This window comes from Zingiber officinale, chromosome 3B (genome assembly GCF_018446385.1).
Source record: "Zingiber officinale cultivar Zhangliang chromosome 3B, Zo_v1.1, whole genome shotgun sequence".
Classification (NCBI taxonomy): Eukaryota; Viridiplantae; Streptophyta; class Magnoliopsida; order Zingiberales; family Zingiberaceae; genus Zingiber; species Zingiber officinale.
Genome location: NC_055991.1, coordinates 104,792,786 through 104,804,166, shown reverse-complemented (window position 1 = coordinate 104,804,166; position 11,381 = coordinate 104,792,786). Strand labels below are relative to the sequence as shown.

General features: G+C 33.4%; 1 protein-coding gene across 1 annotated transcript; it reads right to left on the bottom strand.

The window, feature by feature from the left end:
* Positions 1-1,027: 1,027 nt before the first annotated feature.
* Positions 1,028-9,820, bottom strand: LOC121967208 (ribosome biogenesis protein NOP53-like). Its single transcript, XM_042517288.1, has 12 exons — positions 9,566-9,820; positions 8,009-8,181; positions 7,890-7,935; positions 7,771-7,796; positions 6,636-6,716; positions 6,422-6,532; positions 4,989-5,074; positions 2,742-2,861; positions 2,539-2,661; positions 1,710-1,776; positions 1,552-1,631; positions 1,028-1,332 (listed from the first exon to the last, which is right to left on the bottom strand). The coding sequence occupies exons 1-12, from the start codon at positions 9,744-9,746 to the stop codon at positions 1,320-1,322; spliced, it is 1,107 nt and encodes a 368-aa protein (XP_042373222.1). The 5' UTR covers positions 9,747-9,820; the 3' UTR covers positions 1,028-1,319.
* Positions 9,821-11,381: the final 1,561 nt, after the last annotated feature.

The window sequence follows — 11,381 nt, the reverse complement described above, 5'->3', positions numbered from 1 at the left end:
TTTATTTTCACTCCCCAATTAAATATCTTTACCTAATTATCCATGATATTTTTAGGTACAAAACGTCTAAAAATTAGTATAAATCCTCTTAAATTGAGTATATTAACTTAGAATCTAATATATTTTCTATCAAATTGAGTACGATTCTTTTTTCACCTCAAAATATACTCGATTTTAGTTTAATGTGTTGGATTTAATAGGAATTATACTCATTTTTAGACTATTTGTACCGAAAAATATGAGGATTAATTTCGATAGAAAATATACTCGATCCTAGTATACAGTACTAGATTATAGTATAAAGTGCTGAATTTAACATGAATTATACTTATTTTTAGACTTTTTATACCTAAAAAATAAGATGAACAATTTTGTTAGAAAATATACTCGATTTTTAATATAAAGTACTAACTTTAAGAAGAATTATACTCATTTTTGAATTTTTTGTACTTAATTTTGAAATTTTTGTACCTAAAAAATCTGAGGGGCAATTTAGGTATCAATATTTGCATGAGAGAGTTGAAACAAGTAATACTTTGCATGCAGGGAGTGGAAACAAAGTTTTTTGGACATAAAGATTGCATGCAAAGTTAACATTGTGATTAGAGATTTTTCTCTAATGTACCGAAAGATAATTCCGAGAAGAAATCAAAATTTTTTAATTAAAAATAATACTAATAATTTTTTACTAATTAATTTTTTATTTTATTTTTTTCAAGTTAATCAAATAAAAATTTTTAAAACCAAACCATTAAACGATATTTAAAAATAATCAAAATTTTAAAATAACTAAACTAAAATTTTAAATTCGATGGAGTCAATTTCCTTCTTCCACAGCAACATTGCCAAACTCAATTGTTATTTAACTTGAGAAGTGGATAGATAATTTGTTGTGTTATGTACAATAAATAATTATAATTTACCTATAAACTCCGTTAAAAAGGAAACGTTCTCTAATTTACTCGCCAATAAATCCTTGCTAATTGGAAAACAATGACTGAAAAAGAAGCAATAAATCAATGATTCCTAAATCAAGAGGATAATGAAATGGAGATATCATAATCCTTCATGAAAAAGATGACAAAAAAATAATACAAAATTATAAATTTTTTTATGTCAATACTTCTCGATATATAAAGGATACAAATCATATTTATCCATCTTCAACAAGGTATAGCTAACTACAACTGTCTGACGACCACAACTTGGGAGTTATGAATCATTAACATACTTAAAAGGAGAAATTTTTTGGAGTGATCCACAAAATCATTGCTGAGGAGTCTGACGTTCATCTTGATCTACCCATCATTGATGTTATATTATTTCCTCTTCCTGATCAAAAGCGAGAAACCCAATACTAGACTAAGATGCTTGAGGAAGAAAAGTTGAAGCAATTTTATGATTTGGCTTGCACACAGGCCATATTCATAGCAGATAAATAAGCAAAAGATCCTAGGTCTCTATATTTTACCCTTCCACTTTAATAGGAAGACTTATGTCAAGAACATTTATAAGCTACTAAAAAGCAATAGCTCAGCAATCTAATGTAACCTGCTCCCTTTAGCTCTTGGAGGAAGCAGACCCCTTTTCTCCAGACTTTTGTATCGATCCTTCACAAGAGTACAACAGCCCTGTAACCGAAATTTCAGATTACATTAAATATGATACAAAGGTTTGATTTAAACAAGCTTCAAACTGAAGCTGCTCACCTTCAGCTTCCTAAGGGATCCAGAAATCTCCTCTGTTAAAAGAACTTGCACAGGGGCTGGCTCAAATCTATAATATGGTAGAAAAGACGAGTAATTAGATTTCCCAAATCCCAACAGACAAAAATTATAATGAATTGATGCTTAGTAAACACAACAAACCATTTTTGTTCTTTGGGTCAAATATATGCATCTTGGTCTGTTATACCAAAGAAGGTTATATAACATCGTCAAATGACTGATTGCTACTTCAATGCTGGTTTACTCAATAATTATAACATCAACGCCTTCACAAACTTAAAAAGCCAAAAACTGCTGAAATCCCCAACATAAAACAAGATGCTCTAGTGTTGAATTCCTCATGGGTATGATATTTATCAACAATTAAATGTGTATGTTCCATAAGAGGTATCATTAAAATTCAATCCTAGATATATTGATACAAAAACATTTCGTGCTTAGCTAGGCAATCACATCACGACATAATTTCAGATAAAACCTGCTCATAAGGCCATGGTTGAACGGATGGAAAAAGAAGTTGCTTGAACGAGCTTATTTTGTCCTAAAGATTCTACAAAGTTTACAGTGACTGCAAATACGAGTTTTAATATTTTACCTAAACAAAAATAACAATAGATCATTTGGATTTAGGACAAAAATATATTATCCTGTTGGAAATACCCATCTAGAACTATTGATATCTGAATAATGCTGGACAGATTAAAGCTACCAACAGCCACTGAATGCATACCAGAACATCATGTTCTTTGATCAACATTAATGATTCAGGTGAAGTAAATTCAGAGACAAGAAACAAGTTTTAGGACATTACTTGTACTTTCCTAGACGAGGTGGTGCAGATTTCAGTCTCTCCTGCTTAGCCACAGTGCGCCTTATCAGTCTTCTATTTTTCTCTTCATCCTCTTTAGTTATTTCCTTCATTATATCTGGTAAACTGTTGAGCAAATGCAGCCGTTAAGCTTGAACATGAAAGGAACCAGAGGATCATTTGTCAATGAGAATTCTTTTAGTTACCTATCAATTTCCTTGGAAAGTTTGCTTATCTTCTCAGCTTGTAGTTCTGTTTTTAGCTGCTCCTTGCGCCTGGCTCGTCGATTTAATTCCACACGAGTTACCCTCTTTGTTTTTGACTTTCTGTTGCAAAATAAAGAAAATGAAGCTCCTAATTGAGACGATTAACACTGCAGATTTCGTGAAAGTTAATTGGGCAACAATCTTCATCAGAGCCTTTTGCCAAGGTCTTAAGAATTGGTAAAGATAAGTAGATAACTATGATAATATTAAAGAAAATACTGTATTACATGGAAGTATTAAAGGATTTCCTACCGGAAAGAAATTATAGACAAACATACCAACCTTATTGAACAAAAATAGATTCTACTTAGAAAAATCAAAAAATTACTAGGGTTATTTCCCCAAAGTAGCATTTGAAATGGAAAAATTATATTCCCCTATAAATATATTTATTATTCAACTGTGTAAAAAAATTACATGTAAATCCCTAGTATTATAGGATATTTACATTTAGGTTGATAGGCCTGTTAGTTGCAAGAAGAGAATAGAAGAAAAGTCAGCATCATTGATTGGATAAGGCAGGGTAGATGTCAATTGAGTAAGAGCTTAGACATGTTTCAAGCTCTTCACTCGAAACAAGTCTTGAACTCATTCTCTTACTGAATTTTATTTCACCTTTTTATTAGATACGACAAACCAGGAGCTAGAACTTTTCCAATATATTCAATTTTAAGACCCCATGAGGATTTGGTTAGCAAATCTAGTAGTTGAACTCAAGGGTGAAGGGACTGCTCTTTGGAGTTAACAAATGACAAATAAGTAAATAATTTCATCAGATTACATTTTCTAACAAAGTGACAATGAATCCCTATGATTAACATATATTATTCTCTATGTTGAAGAATGAATTGGATGTGTTGATAAATATACTTTTTGGTATGTATGTCGGCCAGCCATTTTTATCAATATATAAATTTTAATTTTTTGTATTGAGTGAATATACACACACATACTGCATATGCAGTAAGCTCGATGGAATACATTAATTTGTATACCACTTGCATACAATTTTTTAAACCATGGTAAAGGGCAGCCCGGTGCACGAAGCTCCCGCTATGCAGGGTCCCGGGGAAGGATCCATTGTACGCAGTCTTACCCTGCTTTTTGCAAGAGGCTGTTTTCAGGATTCGAACCCGTGACCTTTTGGTCACATGGCAACAACTTTTACCGTTGCGCCAAGGCTCTCCTTCATTAAACATACCAACATATGACTTAAATTTTCACATGGTACATTCTATAAACATTTAACTTAAATTTTCATGGTACCAACATATGAGACATAGAAACATGTCAAACAGTGATCAACTTGACTGGTAAATTTGAATTCTTTAACTCCAAGCATACCATTTTAAATATCAATTGGCAATAAATGAACGAGCTATTAGGCAGCTTAAGACAATCAGTATCAACAAATAAATGAGTAATATCAGGAGTTCATAATGAAATTAGAATCAACATCATCAAATCATGTTTGTCCTGAATATTTAGAGTTTCTTACATGATTTTGATCCCTCTAACAAGCTCTATGCAAGGATATATTACTACCTTACTAAAGCAATTAAATCTTCTTTCTTACATTAACTAAAAAGTTATTTTTTTAATCTCCCTACCTCTTACAACTTCTAATCAAATAGATACAACTCTTAAATACTATATCCATTCTTTCATATTATTTATTTTAGTTCTACTTACCTTGATGTGTTGGTTTTTCAAGTCTTTCGCCCAATTTTAAGCTATGTACACCCTCATCAATTACCCTTTATCAATTCTCATCAATTAGGACGATATGGTTGACAAATAACATCAACCAAGAAGGTTTATCATGTATATGAATGAGAAATGCATCTAGTAATGGAAAAGATAGGAACTAAAAGACGAAGATTTAAGTAAACTATAGTTACAATACTAAGTAATCATTTGCTATAAAGAAAGTATTTCAGACAATGACTTCACTTGATGTGGTAAACAGACAAATGAAAATGTCATGATAGAAGTAATAATAAACAGTTAAATCCTTCAAAAACCAAACATATCATAGTTTCCAAGGAACTATAACTTTGTAACCATCTTATGCAAACAGCAAACTGCAATGAAGCAAGATACAAACTTGAACTTCACATCAACATGTTTTGGAGTGTTCCACGTTTTGCTTTTGCAATGGAGAAGAGGGAATGCCAGAAGGCTTACCTTGGCAGAGGTTGTTGATCAGTAATATTATCTGTTTCCTCTTCTATATCACTTTCATTTCCATTGTCTGCCTCCAGAAAATATTTCTGAAAAAAAAGAAGAAAATATTCATTTTTAGAGCAAAATATTTTCCAGTTTCCTTTAACACATTTTCCTTATCAAAGGCAAACTTTCATAAACTATTTTTGTCTACCTCAATAACTGCAAAAGGCACAAAAGAAGAAAAATATAGTCATCTTGAGTTTGCACATTTTAAACACAGCTGAAAATGCATGGTAAATACAATTCATTCTCTAGCTAATGTAAAATACCTTTTTGTTTTTAAAAAGCAACAATTCTTGAAGGTTTTTAGAAAGAAAAAATCAAGAAACGTGTGTAATTGAGGGCAACTAAATAAAATTCAAACAATGCCTTCCATTTCCAGCGGAATTTCAGTAAGTTCCTTTTGCCTTAGCATGAATCCTAGGCTCCAAGTCCTAGAAAGTGCTAGTTTTTATAAATACAGCAAGGCGGAATGCAGCCCTAGGTTGGTTCTGCTAAAAGATGCAGTGTACTGAATTTAAATAACACTTCGGCCCCAACTAATTGGTTGGAATTATAGAATGCAGTGTCCTGACTTTAGTTAACACTTACGTCCAGCTGATTGTTGACACTATAAAATGCCGAATTTAATTAACACTTGAGCCCAACTGATTAGTTTGACATTATAAAAATTGCACATGGTGAAGTCTTAATATTGATGTCTAAGAGTAATATTTGAGAGAAGCAAAGGAAGACATAAAACCAGGCAATCTAGCTTACAGATGATTTCCATCTTAGTTCTTTCTTAATGGTGATTGTATTTTAACTGACACAACCAACACCTAATTTTTTTCTAAAAATTTGTGAGATACCAATGTGGTCTATTTTAGTCTTATGCTGCTATTTAGTTTGGAGCAGATTAATATCTTTGCCCTTTTAAGTTTCTTTAAAAGTTAAAAAAATGAAGAGAAGGAACATGCATACATTTGTTTAAGACTAAATACGCAAATTGACATTGCTACCTAACAGTTATAAAGGTTGAATGTTTGTTAATCAATATATATATATATATATATATATATATATATATACAGCAACACTAGTATTATCAAATGCCACCAATTATTGGTTTCTGATAATGTAATTCATCTATTATAGTGTAAACAAAAAAGTAATATATGTTGCTTTCTTTCTATGTTTGGTGTGATGGTTTAACCTTCAGATTCAGTGCATTAATTTAAAGATAACGGAATGGTTTTGGCCGCAGCTAATTTCCCTTCAAAAAAATGGCAAAGAGATAACCAAGGGCTCATCAAAGAAGTAGCTTTTTTTTTGCTACAAATCAAATATCTTCAACAATAAATCATTTTTTTTTATAATAAGAACAATTAAAAGAGATTTGTAATGCTCACGTCTTCATCTGCAATTGCTTCTCCTGGAACTGTTTCTGGTACAGGCTGAGGACCCAATTCTTTTTTATAAATTTTCTGCATCTCACTGGCAACAGCTAGAGCCAATGAATCCTATATAGACAGTAGGACAGAACACAGAAGTGAGATCCTACAAAGGAGAATGGGAATAACTATGCATGCCAAAGCAATAGCGCATAAAGATTTGAATATTTACTTGATGAGCCTCAAATGAAGGGTTAAATGAACAGCCTGGTGGCTCCACTTCAACAGCTGGAATGATGGAAGACTTCTGTTTCTGCGAGATTGAAAATGCGAAGAAATTTTAAAAAAAGATAAGTTAAAATCAAGTGGTTGAGAAATGAGAAACTTCTCAACTACTGATATGCTTATTGAGGAAGGAACAGACACTTAAAAGTAAAACCCCTAGTCCAACCTTAAGAAAATATGGCATAACATGATCCAACACCATCATAAATAAATAATCCATCTTGTCAATGAAGCAAAACATTGTTAATCATATGCTTATGGTAAAAAAAAAGGCAGCCAGTGCACGAATCTCCCACCAATGCAGGACCCGGGTCTATTGTACGCGGTCTTACCCCGCATTGTAAGAGGTTGTTACCACGACTCAAACCCGTGGCCTCTTAAGTCACATGGCAATAACTTTACCATTGCGCTAAGGTTGCCTTCAATCATATGCTTATGGTACAATATGAAAATTGATTAGCTCAATGGTAGGCATTTTGTGGATTTTATCTTCTGTCACTCAAAATATTTTAATTTAATTCGCATAACAGTTTGGAATAATCAAATAGAATAATTTGGCTCTCTATACATTATCTTAAAAGGACTTTTTATCTTAGTCGGTAAATACTATAGCAGCTATTCAGCATTTTGCATAGGACCATTTAAATATAGAAACCAACCATCACACTAACAACCAAGCCTTATCCCACAAGATGGAGTCGGCTAATGCAGAAAAAAAAAGATTGTTCATATAAAATTTAGTGGCATTAGATAGCACATACTTGTCCTACTAAACAATATCAACAACAAAATACAGCTTTGCATCATAATTTACAATCTCAATGGAGGAGCAAATGCTCATTTCAAATATTAATGGTTCAACTAATGAAATAATCAAGATAGAAGTGGTGATACGTTATCATGTCTTGTACTAGACCAAAGACAAAATCAAATAGAAAATTCAAGTGTCTTAAATTTACCAAACTTTTTCTTGGGATACATTACAAGATTATGAATTCAAGAAACAAACAATTATCCGAGACACATTCACATGGGTACCAAGGACTTATTACCAAAAATTGATTAAATACGAAAAAACTCACCTTTTTAGGCCTGTCAGTTGCTTCACCTGCAATATTTAAAGATAACTTATGATGTTGAAATCAAGTTTTAGAACTTAGCAATACAATAGACCAAATGAGCAGTAGAGAAGTCAAAGAACCTTCATTATTCCATATGTCAGTTAGAGTGGAAGTCATATCATCTACCTGAAGACATAAACAGTATAAGAGATGCATATAGTCAACTTTTATATAAAAACACTTCAGAAAAATTGCTCGCCTGTGAAGACTTGTCAGTCTGTATTATTTGTGTGTTCACTTGTTTCTTTTTCCGCTTTGATTTTTTTGAAGAAGAAGATGGAACAGCTTGGACAAAAGGATTTTTCTGAAGCAAGCTCTCGTAATGGAGAACTTTTTCCCTGTGTTTCTCAATTTTTCTTTTAGCAGGTATTTCTGCATCAGTCAATAACAATCAATAGACCTCGATAATGTGGTATTCTACCTAGTTAAGTTAGTAAAAGAACTAATACCCAAAAAAAATGCAGCTACTGACTGCAGAAGCCAATTGCATCCACTAGATAGCATGGTCATATACCATATGTGGCCAAGCTACTGCCAAATTGGAATGTGAATTTCACATGGAACAGAGAGAGAAAAAACAACATTCAAGGGTTGCTTTCCAAGTTGTTTCATACCTCAACTAAAGCTACTCAAATTAATTACTAGAAAGGCAGAATGATGCACAATGAAAACTACATGTGAAGGTTCGGCATGCATTTTTGTGTTTTATATTGATACTAACAAAACAGAAACTATAAATGTTCTTTCTGTAAAATATTGGCTTTTAAATAATCCCATAAATTTTCTTTTGTTTATCCATCAAACACTTGGGAGGAGCATAACTTATAAACTTGAGATGGAATTGCAACACTTTGTATGTTGTATTCTAAAAGAAAGAAAAGTATATTTTCTTCTCCATCTCTTAATAGCATCTCAACAAACTACAACTATTAGTTTTAGTTCTTGATTGGAAAAAAATTATATTCATTTAAAGGAATGCAATAGCAACATATGCCACATTCTACTCAGAGGTTAGAGAACTATTGGCATATCACAGACAAATATCTTGAGAAGTATAGACTATTTAGTGAACAGTCTCAATGACTTGGGACACTCCCAATAACCTTAAAAAAAAACATAGGATACTGTGTTAACAATGAAAACAAAAACGATGTTAATTTAGTAAATCCAACATAAGACCTGATTGTTCACCATTATTGATATTTCCAGTGGGACGCCAATGATATTAGTTTACATAGACACGATAATGCCTAATAATCATCTGATATATGTGATTGGATCTTCACAATAAAAAAGATGCTAACAATCCGTACTGTATAAACCTGTTTAGTACCCTAGGTGAAAACAACCATCACCAGTAAAATGTCAAATACTTAAGCTTGACAAGTGAGAAACGATCGTGGATTTTTATTTCTCTGTGCAGTTACAACACTATCAGTCAATCACTCGGTTTAGGTAGCATTGGACAATTTCTCATCACCCAAAAAAAACTCGTTATCGAACGACCTATGGTGTCCACCTATTAAAATTAAATGTAAGATCATTTCGATCCTCAAATAACCCAATTCTGCAAGCAATCCACATAACAGAACCACGTTTTTCTAAATGATTATCATGTCCTACAGCTCCATTACAGTCCACATTCCTCCAAGACCAGCGTAATTGACCTTGAACGAGCGTAAAACGGGACAAACAAGAGCATGACTACTGGGCAGGATTTAGCCTTACAAGAAAGGAAGAAGTAGATGACACTTACTGTCAGTAGATTTCGTGTCAACATAGAAGAGGGAGTCGCTGGGGAGGGAGGCGATGGCGGAGGCCTTGCCGGTGAGGGAGTCCTTGGTGGACTTGTCGAAGTAATCGTCGATGTCGTTGGTGCTGATGTTGGCCCTCCATGCCTTCTTCCCCTTCCGCGATCCCTTCGCCGCCTTTCCCATTCCCTTCTTCGCCAACCTCTGCTACCAAATTAGAGGAATAAGCGGGAGGCAAGCGAAGAGCTTGGGCGGCGGCGTGACCTAATGTTGGCCTATAAACAAAATTAATATATAAAAATTAATTAAATAAATATATTTAAAATAACTCATTAAATTTAATAAACACTTATTAATATGGTCACCAACTTGAAAGGCTATGGTTAGAGTAAAGGATTATATTCTTCAATTCAAGTGATCTAATATCATCAACTTCATGATAAAATATAGATATCATTATTTTAAAGGTTAGTAGCCGTCCGTGATTTACCTCTTCCGTGTTGGCTCTGGGATAGATTAGCGGGGGCGAGCGTATTCGCCTTTTTACCATCATGATAAAATATAGATAAATAAATTATGAAGACATTTTATACTAGCATAGTGACCTTTTACATAGGAAGGTCAGATATCAACAAGATATTTTAGGTTAATATTGGGTGCACAACATGTAACCAGAGTTTTGATATATGACTAGATTAAAGTTAGGTTAGTTGTGATCAAACCAATTGAGTTAAGTTTCAGGTACAGAATACTTGACAGGTGTTAAAGTTTTGATTTCGAACTAGGCAGTGATCAAGTCTTAGTGGATCTAAGCAGCTAAGTCCTAATTGGGAATCAGGCATGAGCTAAGTCTTGGTTGGATACTAAGCAGATAAAAATTCTAGCTAGATACTAGGTGAATCAAGTCCAAGTAATTAAGTTTTGGTAAACAAAATTTCTATTTGGAGGCTAGGTGAATTAAGTCCAAATTATTAAGGTTTGACAGACAAATTTCTTGCTAGAGGTTAGGTGAATCAAGTTCAAATGTGTGGAATCAGATGAAAGTTAGTTGCTTGGTAAAAAGTTCAAGTGTGTGGAATCAGATGAAAGTTGCTTGGTAAAAAGTTTAAGTGTGTGAAATCTGCTGACAGCTAATTACTTGGTAAAATTGAATTAGACAAGTCAAATCTAGTCAAGTAAGTGCAAGTAACTTTATATCCTATATCATACTCATTACGTGTAACAATTGCAGGGAAGCATGTTAGACGATTCTAGGCAACTGGGTGGAGTCCAGGGGGTGACTAGCTAATGTTAACTCTCGACGATTGGATTTTGGAGGGTCCAAGTGACCGCAGTGTACGAGCAATCAGAGCAGCTTCCAAGCAACTAGGAAGATGAAGTTATCGACAACCCGAGCTAGTTAGGTTAAGATAAGATAGCTCTACAGACGGCAATGAAGTCAAAGTTAATGTTATCTACCAAATAGAAGTTGTAGCCATGTTAGCACCTATACAGGCAACCGAGAGGCTCATAGGCGACCGAGAGGCTCCAATCGACCGAGAGAGTACTATATAAGGAGTTTCGAGCCAAACCTTCAAGATGTCCAATCTACAAACAATTCACTCTTATTCTCATGCTTTGAGTGTTCTTTCACCTTATGTGTTGTGACACGTTGTAACTTGCATATCATTTTCTTTTAGCAACACCTAGAGTAATATTTTCCTTTGTTTTAGTATTGCTTTAATCTGTTTGATCGTGCTTAACTTTTTAGATTTTTTTCTGTAAGGTTTCTCCACCTAGGAGAAATTAGAAATAAGAATTAATTTTTAAACTACTGCATAT

Bases quoted from the DNA above. Each gene is read 5' to 3' on its own strand.
- LOC121967208 (XM_042517288.1), bottom strand. From the start codon at position 9,746: ATGGGAAAGGCGGCGAAGGGATCGCGGAAGGGGAAGAAGGCATGGAGG. The intron at 8,182-9,565 runs GTAAGTGTCATC...TGACTGATGCAG, and splicing joins TGACACGAAATCTACTGACA to AAATACCTGCTAAAAGAAAA. The intron at 6,717-7,770 runs GTGAGTTTTTTC...TCAATCTCGCAG, and splicing joins CAACTGACAGGCCTAAAAAG to AAACAGAAGTCTTCCATCAT.